At 38.6% G+C, this 13,885-nt stretch overlaps 1 protein-coding gene across 1 annotated transcript in view; it reads right to left on the bottom strand.

Annotated features, from left to right (window-relative positions):
* GPR158 (G protein-coupled receptor 158) overlaps positions 1-13,885 on the bottom strand; it is a 290,632-nt gene that overhangs the window by 33,624 nt on the left and 243,123 nt on the right. The window contains exon 6 of the mRNA XM_043884892.1: positions 5,959-6,068. Within this exon, the coding sequence (XP_043740827.1) occupies positions 5,959-6,068 (110 nt within the window). The remainder of the gene's footprint in view (positions 1-5,958; positions 6,069-13,885) is intronic.

Below are 13,885 nucleotides of genomic sequence, written 5' to 3'. Positions count from 1 at the left end.
GTAAGAACTAAAACTATAAAATGCTTAGAAGGAACCAGAGGTATAGAGCTTTCTGATCTGAGATTAGGCAATGGTTTCTTAAAATCATACCACGGCATATGTACAAAAGAAAAAATAGATAAACTGAGCTTCATAGAAATTAAAAAAAAAAAAATCCATGCACCAAAGCACACTATCAAGAAAGCAAAAAAAAAAAAAAAAAATCCACAGATTTGGAGAAAATATTATCAAATAATTTATCTGGTAAGGGCCTCAGATCTAGAATTTATAAAAACTCATACAACACCAAAACGCAAAAAACCCAATTAAAAAATGGACATATTTCTAAAGAGATAAATAAATGGCCAATAAACACCTAAAAATAAACTCAACATCATCAGTCACTGGGGAAATGTATAAAAAGATTTTCTTCCTTTTGCGCTTTAAAAAATTTAAAGTATCTTTTTATATTTTATGTTTCCTTGTAAGAATACCTAAAATAAATAAATACAAATATCTTCCAGCCACCTTTCAAAATTTACTAGGGGAAGAGACGGAGTGGGAGGTTGGGGTTTGCAGATATAAGCTATATATACGGAATGGATAAAACAACAAGGTCCTACTGTATAGAACAGAGAACTATAGTCAACATCCTGTGATAAACCATAATGGAAAAGAATATAAAAAATGCATAGATGTATAACTGAATCACTTTCCTGTACAGCAGAAATGAAAACAACACTCTAAATCAACTACACTTCAGTAAAAATGTTTACTAGGAAACAAAAGTAGCTATCTATCTATCTATCTATCCTTTCCCACAAAGTGTAAATATTTGGTGCTAATGAGCACAGTAGAGAAAACTGCTATGAATTGCACTGATCCAGAATGGGTAGTCCTGAATAATGCATGAAATGAAAATCTCCATGTAAGAGCCAGAAGAAGGTCTTCTTGCAGCTTGCTTAAATGTTCATTTTAAATATACTGCAAACAAAAAAAGTTTTGTTTTTTCTTGATTAGCCTTAGAAAAGGAAAAGGCAATTTGTTTTCAGAAACCATACTGCAGGGAATAGGAAAATGTTCTTCTGGCATTAAGTTTCTTAATCTCTCTCCATTCCCTTTCATTTAAAATAGTTCCTCATTTTGCCTCTTGAAAATATACTTGGCTTTCCTGAGCCTAGAGATACTGCCTTTCTAGGTTTCCTAAAACCAACCAACCAGCAAACCTAGCTTAGCAAGTATTCTGTGAGAGGTTCTTTTAGATCTGTTTTACATCATTAATGTACTAAGTCAAACAAATCTACGGTTACTGAAGGAAACTCCTTTTCATAAATGAACCTTCTCATTTTTGTCTACTTCAGTTCTGTGTTTCCTTATGATCCCTACTGAACCAGATAAAATCTGTCCCTTTCTCCTTTCTTTTTCTGAAGAAAATCAGTTTCAGGTTCAAATAAAGTGCATTGCATGAACAGCCTGCCAGTGAGGTGGGGTGGTGGGACTGTCTGTCCTGGGCACAGGTAACAATTTCTGTATAGACTTTTAGGCAATAATAATAAGTCAAAGCTGTTCTGCTTTTTATCACCACCTTATGCCGGTGATTCTAAACAACGTCAGTGATAAAACAACTCCTCCCTGAAGGAGTGGACCACTTTCACCTCCCTCCTCTAACTTGTTCCACTTCTATACTGCACTGTTAAGAGATAAAAGACTTGTGACTTTCCTTTGCATTGGCATGGTATCCTTTGTCTGTATGACTCTCAAATGTGGGGAGAGACCCCTAAAGCAAAAGGTGGGAAATGTAATAAAAGTGATGAGACCCTTAAGTTCCAGGATAATAGTATCATTTCTAGTGACAGATGAGATTCTATTCCTTTTTCATATTTTCTTCAAGTTTTCAGAGCTACTGGAATTCTGTAAACACTACAACTGATCAGTGAGAGATCAGGATACAGAAAAAGAAATGTTCAACAATTTTACTAAGCCCTGAGGGAAATGGCTGAAATAAAACAAGAACTCGGGTCTTTTCTGTTTATCCTATTCTCAAGGGACTAGAATAATCATTTTATTTATCAGTACTGATAATTGCCTTGGAATTTTCAGCCTTAGAGAGGTGAGATTTACTTTTCAAAAATTTGAAATAAAAAATGAAGTTCTTATGAAAATGAGAATATGGCATTCAAGGGATGTTATCCCTTAGCTCAGGCTACCTTGATCCCTCAAGCCACCTTGGGTTGGGTCTGCCCAAACCTGGATCCTCAGCTTTCTCTTCAGTCTGTGGCCCTCCCCATATCATTCCAATGAATTCCCTTTTTGCTTAATTTAGCTATAGTCAGTGTCTGTAGTTTTTAACCCAAACACCCTACATGACATATTTACAGATATCTATCATGTTTAAGATGTACAACAACTCTACAGGTGGGGTGAGAAGTGATTCTCAGATGTTAAAGTCATTTATTCTTGGCTGTATAAATAATTAATGGCAGAACTGAAATTCAACTTTGGATTTGTGAAGATTTATGTCTTTGCTCTCAATCATGTTACTATTAATTTAAAATCTTTGAAGCCCTTTCTTGAGGACCATGTGTTGCTTGCCTATAAGAGACATCCCTGTAGCTCCATTCATTATAACCCATCCGCCCATTCATTCACTTAACAAGTGTGTGAATACACATAACATGGGCAAGATGCAGCACTAAGGATGGGGGACAGAAAGCTGGCTCAGTAGTCACTTCCCTCGGGTTGCTCTCATTCCTCTGGGATGCTGATTCTTCAGTTTACAGCCTTAAACAATATTGGAATCAGTTCCATTTAAACAATATGGAAAAAACAATATAATATAAACCCATATGGTTCAGACAGGATAAGACTAATTCAGCTCATTAAATTAGAAATAGTTTCCACTTGATTTAAGCCTTCAGTAGGTAATCCTTCACTGCAATGCCTTCTAGAGACACACAGATAGAAAACAGTTTGAATTATGGTCTTTAAAATAAACAAAAGAAGGATGAAGTGATCTAGTTTACCAAATACCAGTCATTTGCATACCACTCTCAAGATTCCTGCCTGTACCAGCTAACATTTTCTTTAAATTTCTTCATTTAAAATATTTTAAAGAAAATTTTACATTGCCACTCTGAAGGAAGAACTGATAAATAATCCACACATAGAATGTAATGATGAAAATGAATACAGTGAAATAAAGGGAACAGCTTTCATCTAGATCGTATTGCAATGGGAGGCTCCAAGCCTGAAGTTTGACCTGCTCTTTGTTGTAAAGGAAAATTAGCAACTGCGGGGCAGGTGTTAAAGACCTATTATTTCCAAACTAATTTTACTCCTGGAAATAATCAGAAGGATAGAAAGAGAACCTGATGGAAGGAATTTTCTTGCTTTATGATTCCGTTATTTATTGGATTGGCAAAAAGTTTTGTAATATCTTATGGAAAAACTAGAATGAACTTTTTGGCCAACCCAATAATGCTGTGTTTTTGTCCCACAATCAGCCTTTTGCAGACCATGGTGTCACATGTTTCAGACACTTGAGGACATGGAACAAGTCAGGGGAATAGGAATGTGTTAGGTGTGGAGGGAACTGTGGGCAGCTGCTTCCAATTCTGCAGCTGACATTTTCATTCATTCATTTATCAACTACTAAACAGTAAGCACCCGCCATGTGTCTGTCACTGTGCTGAGAGCTGGGGATTCATGTAAGACCCTCACTTCAAGGAGAAGTTAGTTAGTTAAAAATCAAAAGAATAATTACATAAGCAACTGTGGCATATAACAGAGGACCCCTAAGACTCATAGGGAGAGAGGTCATTGTCAAGTCTCAAGAGGCCATCTATTCTTCTGTGAATTCCAGAAGTCTTACTGTCCATGACAGGCTGTCAATGTCAACAGGCTGTCAATTTCCTTTAGTGAGCACCGGTTGAAAAACAGTTATCATATAAGGAACAGAGATTAAAACGGACATGAGAGCAAAGTGTGCTGTGATGTGGAAATAATAGTCAGCATCAGGAAGAACATTAGAGACTCATCTGGTGGTGGTTTAGACGCTAAGTCTTGTCCGACTCTTGCGCCCCTGGGGACTGTAGCCTGCCAGGCTCCTCAGTCCATGGGATTCTCCAGGCGAGAATACTGGAGTGGGTTGCCATTTCCTCCTCCAAGAGACTCATCTAATCCTTTCTTTTTGTAGGAAATACAGGACTATAATTTCCTACATGCTAAACTGAGATTTAAACTGGACCTCCTGAAGTTACTATACGACATACGTAAGAAAGGAATCTTGAGAGTTAAGGATATTTACATTTGTTCCAAAAAGATAATCTGGAGTATTCCTAGTTGTCAAAGTAAGTACAAAAAACAATAAGAGAAATGGAGTGAGATGAATCGGGAGAGTAGCACCGACATGAATCCACTACTAGTGAGAAGCTACAGGATAGCACCGGGAGCTCAGCTCGGGGCTCTGTGATGATCTTAGAGGGGAGGGGAGGTGGGAGCGGGGCTCAAGAGTGAGGGGAGGACATATGTATACCTACAGCTGATTCACGCTGATGTACAGTAGAAACTAACTCAACTTGTAAAGCAATTATACTCCAATTTTAAGTGGGATTCTTGCATAATAGGGCTTCCTGGTGGCTCAGACGGTCAAGTGTCTGTCTGCAATGCTGAAGACCCAGGTTTGATCCCTGGGTCGGGAAGATTCCCTGGAGGAGGAAATGGCAACCCACTCCAGTACTCTTGCCTGGAAAATCCCATGGACAGAGGAGCCTGGTAGGCTACAGTCTATGGGTTCGCAACTTTACCTTACCTTGCATAATAGACAGTATGCAATGACCACATTTTAATAAATGTTGAATGGGTGGCATTTGAAGACAAATATTTAAAGACATATTTATGTCATCTAAGATAAACTGTCACTAGGGCAATATCAAGATACATTTGTTGAAAAATACTTATGATCAAACTAGCATGAACATATGAATGGCCTACTGTGATATTTAAAGCAACTTTAAACCTGATCAGTGTAAAGGGTTTCTTCTACTGAACTACAGTGTTATCCTGCAGCAGAAATTTCTATTTTACCTCCTATGTTCTTTGGCACCACTAACAATTGGAAAGTGGAGGCAAGGGAAAGCCCTGGAATCATTTCCAGCTATCCCTACTCTTTGTGGACTGGTAATTTATTTTATTGCTTCTTTCTTCCTAATATTTATCATATTCACTGAAAAGATTTTTTTAAAGATTTTTTTGATATGGACCATTCTTAACATCTTTATTGAATTTGTTACAATATTGCTTCTGTTTTATGTCTTGGTTTTTTGGCCATAAAGCACTTGGGATCTTAGCTCCTCAACCAGGCATCAAACCTGTATCCCCTCTGCATTGGAAGGCGAAGTCTGGACTGCCAGGGAAGTCCCTACATTTTTAAAAGTAGGTGATTTTGAAACTAAATTATAAGGGAATTCACTGCTGACAATCACTGGAGAATATTGGATAAGGAAGGAAACCAAGAACACTATTTTTTGGAAATTCACCCAAGGAATATCAGCAGGATTGCCCTGGGGCTTGGAACTTGGGAATGGAGGACAGCAGCTTTTTGTCGGGTGAGCATATTGCTGAATTCTACCATATAGGATTCTTTGGCAGCTCTGGGCTTGATTATTTCAGCTGCATTGTCTTTCTTCTTGTTCTTAATTAGTAAATACTATTTCACATTCATTCTAAACTATTTTTTATTCAGAATTAACCTTTCCATAACCAATGGCACGTTCTACTAAAGCATGTTGCTCAAATTCAACTGTATTAAAGGTTTTCCTAGAGAATCCTAAAGATATTGCCTTGAAAATGAAAAACATATATCATTTTACTACCTAAATTCCTGAAATTTAACCATTTAAGTGGCTGACTGAGCTTGCAATTATATGCTAAGTGAAACACTTTGATCCTCCCATGAGAATGAAAACTAATAAAATATACCTGTGAAGCTTGAGAGTGACAGTTCCATAAACAGTAGCAAAACCAAGAAGGCGGACCCATCTTAGAAGAATACAGCGAAATGTGCTTGGCTCAAAGTACAAAATAACAACCTGTGGGATGAGAAGAGAGAGAAAGAGACCTTCAGGATCAGCTGATGACCCACAGACTAAAATCAGTATTTCATAATCTGAAGTTTAATACATGTGTATTTTGACATGAGCACATATTCATGTGAGTAAAACACTAAAATATGATTTTGATCATTCATTGTCCAAATCAGAAAGTCTCCTTATGGCTTTCAAATCAGATTTAAAGTATTTAATTCTAACTTTGAGACATTTCTAGCAATTGTCTCTAGATTTCTGTTATGTCCAAGCTTAACTGTCTTTAATTCCCCAGATGGGACAGCCAGCTGCGCTTTCACTGCCTGCCTTTCTCACCTGCAGCCTTGCCTTTTCCTGTATCCACACTTTCCGTAATATCTTCCTCCCCCATGTGAAATATCCCTGAGAAGATTATCTGTACTGCACCCCATCCCCCCATCAATCTACCAAAAATAGGAAACCCATAAAAAATGGAAGAACTACCTAAGGCATATTTTCAAGAACTTTTCCCATTTTTCTTTCCAATACTAGCAGCTACCGCTAGATATAAAGATATTTCATTTGAAGTGTGTGAAGCAGGATAGAAGCGAGCCGCTTTTGTCTAAGGACCAAAGAACACGTACAACTGTTGGGTGAATCAGCACAGGATATAAACTGTTGGCAGAGGTGGAGGAGGGCGGGGTGAGAGAAAAAGAGACACATTTAGGGCCAGCAAGAGAGAAAGTGTGTCACCCCCGAACCACCAATTACCTTTTACCTTTAATACTGCCTCTCGGGAACTCACGATACTTTGCCTACAGGTTTGTTTCCCCCAATTTTGTTGAGAGGAAGCCTTCTGTGTTAAGGTCTAAGCGGGGTGTACCCCTATGGGCATTTTAAGGAACTGGTTCTTTAAGACTGCAAGTTTCTTCCTTTTTAAAAAAAACCTATTTGTTTACTTGGCTGCACTGGGTCTTAGTTGTGGCATGAGAACTCTTTTAGTTGTGGCATGTGGGATCTAGTTCCCTGACCAAGGATCAAACCTGGACCCCCTGCACTGGGAGTGCAGACTCTAAGCCACCAGACCACCAGTGAAGTCCCCAAAGTTTCTCCAGAGGCTTACAGAAGTCAATCAGCTGATTCAAGTGCTGGGATGTGCTAGGCATTGTGATAAACTTCGGAGCAGTCCCCCCGTTTCAAACAAATCTGCACAGATTATCCACCCATTTGATCAAACATGATTTTTTTTTTTAGCTAGTTTTAAAGTCAACTTGATTGCTTATACTTTTTGGATACTGAACACAACAAATTTAGGAAGAAAAGAGAAGCACAGAGAAAAGAATATACATTTTTAAAATATGTACAAAATAGAAGAATCCTTTAAAATTATTTTCTTTTGCAAATATAGATACAACACCAGAGACAGAAAATTGATCTCTGCTGTGTTTGTTCAGTGGGTACAAGGCTAGGTGCTTCTCTGGAAGAATAATGCTTAAAAGAGAGACCCACTCAGTGGCCAGTACAGTCCAGTGCTCTGTCCAAAGCTCTGATGCTGAAAGGTGTGCAGCTCCTGTTTCACACCTGATATTTTAAGGATCTGAGCAAGTTTCCTAGTAGTGTCAGACACAGCAATTCTACTTCCCTAATTGACTTGTCAAGTGTTACTTGCTCCAGGTCAGTGAAACTGGCTGTGAATTAAACCACTTTTAGAGGTGAAGAAGGTGTTACATTGGGGTTTCTGTTAGTAGATGTGTGTAAACAGTTTCATTTACTAAAAAAGAAAAAGAATGACAGATGCTGGTGGTGAGACCTGTATTGATGAAGCTGCCATTTAATAAGGATTTGAAGGACTTCTGAGGCTTTAAGGACTTTCTCTAAACATCTATTGTGGTGTGCCTGTGTGCTCAGTCCTGTCCGACTCTTTGTGACCGCATGGACTGTAGCCTGCCAGGCTCTGTCTCTGGGATTTCCCAGGCAAGAACTTTGGAGTGAGTTGCCGTTTTCTTCTCCAGAGAATATTCCCAACCCAGGGGCTGAACCTGAATCTCTTGTGTCTCCTGCATTGGCAGGCAGATTCTTCACCCCTGTGCCATCTGTTTAGCCAAAAAGTTTATTTGGGTTTTCCATAACATTTTAGGAAAAACCTGAAGAAACTTTTTGGCCAGCCCCATACAATTTCCTTCAGCTTCATACAAGGGAAAGTCTTGCTAGTCAAATATTTTTCCAGGCCCACTCATCCCTCTCAAGTTTACTGTGCTCCCAACAATCATTATTGAACAAGCAAAAAATGACACCTATCTTATCCTGATGGAGACCAGTCCACAAAAATCACACTTGGAAATATCTAGTGCTAAAACCTAGTACTTAATCTATCCAGGTTTGCTATATTTTGAACTTGGAGGCTGGAAATGTATCATTTAAGCATGCCTGTATATATTAAAACACTTTTATGCATGATTTGCTTTAAAAATAAGTAGATTCAAAGTCGTTGAATGTGTTATAAATTATTTTTTCTATATTTGGCAACACATATGGTTCCATACACAGGAAATATTTAGGGTGAAGATGCATGTTCTTATCTAAAGTTGGATTCAAACTACAAAAAATAAAAAATACTTAATATAATCACTACATACATGAAGGGATCTATGGTTGTGATTATGTCTTTATATAACCATGGTCTAAAACTTATCACTCTGCACTTGGCTCCTACTATTCCAAAACAACAAAAAAGGGATAACAGACTAAAAATATAAAATACATAACTTAAAAATTTTATAATATACACAAGTAACACTTGGGGGTTATTATAACAGTAGATGAGATATGCCACAGCCCCTCTAAAATTTCCAATGTAATACTCCCAAAGAAATAACAAGAAATGAAAGGGTGACAACTCTAAAAACTAAAGACAAAGATGACAAGATTCCCCAATCTGTTATGATTCTACTCACTAGAACTAACAAGCATCTTTTAAATAAAATACCACTTGCGTCATTCTCTAAACCACAGTAAGATCTGAAGACCCAAAGATAACAGAGAAAGATTTTCATTCACACTCCTTGTCAAGGTCTAACACTGAGACCCATAGGCTTCTACTAAACAAAACAAACAAATTTTAAAAAATTTTGGTCATGCCCTAACTGTGCAGGAACTCTCTCTACATCAGTCAGTCCTGGAGCCTTCCAGTCCATCACCACCCCTCGACCATCATCTCCTCTCATCTCCATCCATTCACAGGTTAGACCTCCCAGGATGCAACATTCAGAAAAGTGATGCTTAGCTCCCCAGGAAAAGCGTGGCAAGGTAGACGGAAGAGCACAGAGAGGATGTGCCTAGAAAGCACAACGGAGCCTCCCTACTGTGTCTTCCCAGCATGCCACAAGAAAAGGCACTTTGCAGAAATATCCCATCTTAACAAATGTAATAAAAACAAATGACTATTTTTGTTTTAAACTTTTTACCCTCAGTTTAACAGAAACATCTACTTCAGCTTTATTGCCTATGCCAAAGCCTTTGACTGTGTGGATCACAACAAACTGCGGAAAATTCTTCAAGAGAAGGGAATACCAGACCACTTTACCTGCCTCCTGAGAAATCTGTATGCAGGTCAAGAAGCAACAGTCAGAACTGGACATCGAACAACAGACTGGCTCCAAATCGGGAAAGGAAGACATCAAGGGTGTATATTGTCACTCTGCTTATTTATCTTATATGCAGAGTACATCATGCAAAGTGCCAGGCTGGATGAAGAATAAGCTGGAATCAAGATTGTTGGGAGAAATATCAATAACCTCAGATATGCAGATGACACCACCCTTATGGCAGAAGGTGAAGAAGAACTAAAAAGCCTCTTGATGAAAGTGAAAGAGGAGAGTAAAAAAGTTGGCTTAAACTTCAACATTCAGAAAACTAAGATCATGGCATCTGGTCCCATCACTTCATGGCAAATAGATGGGGAAACAGTGAAAACAGTAACAGACTTTATTTTTTTGGACTCCAAAATCACTGCAGATGGTGACTGCAGCCATGAAATTAAAAGATGCTTGCTCCTTGGAAGAAAAGTTATGACCAACCTAGATAGCATTTTAAAAAGCAGAGACATTACTTTGCCAACATACATCTGTCTAGTCAAGGCTATGGTTTTTCTAGTAGTCATGTATGGATAGGAGAGTTGGACTATAAAGAAAGCTGAGTGCCAAAGAATTGATGCTTTTGAACTGTGGTGTTGGAGAAGACTCTTGAGAGTCCCTTGGACTGGAAGGAGATCCAACCCAATCCATCCTAAAGGAAATCAGTCTTGAATATTCATTGGAAGGACTGATGTTGAAGCTGAAGGACTGATGTTGAAACCAGTACTTTGGCCACCTGATTGTGAAGAACTGATTCATTTGAAAAGACCCTGATGCTGGGAAAGATTGAAGGCAGGAGGAGAAGGGGATGACAGAGGATGAGATGGTTGGATGGCATCACCAACTCAATGGACATGAGTCTGAGTGAACTCCAGGAGTTGGTGATGGACAGGGAGGCCTGGCATGCTGCAGTCCATGGGGTCACAAAGAGTTGGACATGAATGAGGGACTGAAATGAACCTCCCTAAGTGGCAGTCTGGGCTCAACCACTAATTGGACGTTTGACTTGGGACATATGACACAGAACTTAAGGACACAAATTCCTTAAGTTCTCTCGACGTGTTTCCTCAGAAGCTTAATGAAAATAATGAAAGCTCCTATACTATTAATAGAAGCACTGAATAAACCACAGATAAATGAAGAAACATCAGTTTTATCCTTATCCTTCCAGGGAGGGTGAAGAAAGTTTCTAAGACCTAATAAAATGCACTAAGAATTCTACTTTTAGAAAAATGTTCCACATATACGTGCATACAAAATAAGCAAAGATGTATATCCAGGAATATTCACTAAAGCATTCTGTGCAATATAAAAAACAATGAAAACATTCTCCCATCCAGAGGGGATGCCTTAAACCTATAATTCATGTTATAGCCATACAAAATGCAAAACCATGAACTTCAGAATAATAAATGGATCTGACTCTGTTGCTGCAGAAACATCTTTAAGAGAAACTGTAAATGAAAAGAAAGTTGCATAAGAGTATCAAGATATGATTCTGTTTGTATATATGTAAAAAAGGAATGTCTGGCTGCTCACTCAATGGACGATTAAGACTATTTATCTCTGGGGTGGATGGCTTGGGGATTGAGGAGGTGGGGAAGGAGAGAAGGGATTTTTACTTTTTAACTTATATCTTTTGGTACTAGCTGGCTTTTTTATAATGAGAATGTATTACTTTGTAATAAACAAATAAAAAAATTCATATAATAGTTATAAATGCCTGACTCTTAATGGGGTCTGGAGGATTGTTTCTTTTTCTAACATTTTTTTGGGAAGTGGACCATTTTTAAAGTCTTTATTGTATTTTATTACAGAATTGCTTCTGTTGTTTATGTTCTGTTTTTGGCTGAGGGGCACGTGGGTTCTTAATTCCCTGACCAGGGACCAAACTCCCACTCCTTGCTTTGGAAGGCAAAATCTTAATCACTGGATCACCAGAGAAGTTTCTGGAGAGTTGTTTCTAAGTACTAGGGATCCAAGAGTGAAATGGAAAAGGTACCGCACGTGATATCTATGAACTGACATAATATGGAGGCAGCAAGATACAGAAAAATGACCTCAGAGAAACTGGAGGATCTTAAGAACCCCAGACCTCGGTAAAGAAACAAAAGGTGCAACAGAACTCACAGAGAGTAGAAGTATAGCATTTTGAGAAGAAAGGATAAAAAATGATTAAGATTCACAATATCTAATAAGACGATTAAAAGCAAAAGCTTTTTTTTTTTTTACTGCCCAGAAGAGAATACACAAGATGCTTGTTCACCGAGCCATTTCCTGGTCTCAGGCGGCCCCTGGCCCTTGGCCATCTGTTTACCTGAGCTTTGTGGGTCATCCTTTCCCCCTGAGACTCTTGCATCCACCATTCACTCAGAAAAACCATCTCTCTATTCAGAGTCTGAAGACTCTTCCCAATTTGTTGAAGAAAGTGTGCAGAACACAGAAAACAATAGGCTGTATAAACCAGGCTAAAAGTCTAGGAAAGTAATGATTCAAGCTACAGCCACAGTCATTCCTCCCTCCACGGGAAAGTAGGCAGGGCCAGGACCCACCCGCAACGCCCTGAGCAGAAAGAAGCCTGGATTTCTTGGGAAGCCGAGGAATACAGGGAAAGACTTCAGTATTTGGAGACATAAGGGACTTCTCTGCCACTTACTAACTGCGTGACCTTGAGGAGCTCATTCTGACTATCTCCTCCCTCATCTGGGAAGCTGAGTTAATAACCTCTCCCCTCCCTGCCCCCCAGGATGGGGAAAAAATGTATGTGAAAGCACTGATCAACTAGAGTGGTGTAATTATTTCTCCTACACTTATTCCTTCAGGACTGATGCAAAACCCTTTTTTCTCTTATTTAAAATAAGCATTAGGTGATTCTACCTGGTCTTTATAAATGCTCTCTTGATGGCAAATTAACATAAACATCAAATTGCCGTGATGAGGGAACTGTTCTGGCAGCCTGGTTCAGTCTGAGTCATTCACTGCTTCGCTCCTTCAGGAGAGGACACATTCTTATTACTCAGTTCCAAATAAAGGGCTGAAAATAAAGATCTAAGTTTAACTGTGGGTTACCATAAAAGCTCTTCAAGAATGTGTCAGTAAGCATTAATAAATGGATTTCTCAATATATTTTTCATCCTCCTCCTATTCACTTTCCTGTTCTGTAGTGCTCTGCTCAACATGTAATCACTGCTGATAATAAAAGTCAATCTCTATATGGAACTGTTACTGTTTATTGCATACTCGATTATCTAGTTCCTTGAATGGAGATACTCAGAAGGTTCAGTGACTTGCCCAAGATGATGTAGTTGAAACACATTGAAAGTAGAATTATTCTAAATTGTCAACATTTTCATGTTTCTTTTTAATGAAAACCTGTTTGGTATCCAAAGGTCGCATTTTCCTATTGGTAAAAATCAAGTTATTAATTGCTCTCCAACAGAAGTAGTTCGAAGTCAGTGTTCTTCAGATAATTATTTTTCTATATGTAGATAGGAGTCTTCTCCTTTTGAAATTCTTGCAATTTCCTGCTCCCCTCCACCCTCATCTCTACAAGAACTGAACCTGAAAATCTTTCCCATGCACAGAACCTTCTTTTGTCATGTCTTGCTATTCAATATAGTCTGCACATGCACACACTCTAACTTCACAATATCTTGGCCTCCTCTACTCCTCTGCCTTTCTCAGATGAGAGGAAATCTACATGGCCCACGAGGAAGGTGGGTATCACCTGGAAAAGCTGTCTTGGACCATATACCACAGGCTCAAGGCCATGGGAATAAAGCCGTTTTGAGGAATACTGCTTGCTTGCTATCTTAAGGACATCTTTATCTTGGTGAACATAAGTTATATGGTGTATTTTGCCACAGGTTTTCCAGCCAAAATACAAATCTGATAAAATCTTACCCTTGCCTAGAAACCACTCTTGGCTTCCTGTTTTACATTTAAGTAAAGTTTACATTGCTCAAAATGGTTTACAAAGCCCCTTCTGTGTCCCCATCATTCTTTATTGGTTCTCTCTTGCAATACCATCCCTTCTCTGTGCTCAGAGTCTTTTGTCCTTTATTAAGGAACATATTACATGGCATTGCAATACCATTTGTGCACTAGATCTCTGTTCCATTGGACACTATGTTCAATTTATGCCAATGGAATGAATGAATGGAAGTGGTTTTCATCTAGAAATCATCAGCTCCAAATTCAGAAGGTTTAACA

The sequence above is a fragment of the Cervus elaphus genome, chromosome 23 (genome assembly GCF_910594005.1).
Source record: "Cervus elaphus chromosome 23, mCerEla1.1, whole genome shotgun sequence".
Classification (NCBI taxonomy): Eukaryota; Metazoa; Chordata; class Mammalia; order Artiodactyla; family Cervidae; genus Cervus; species Cervus elaphus.
The sequence above is the reverse complement of the archived record's forward strand: the minus strand, read 5'-3'. Positions and strand labels throughout refer to the sequence as shown.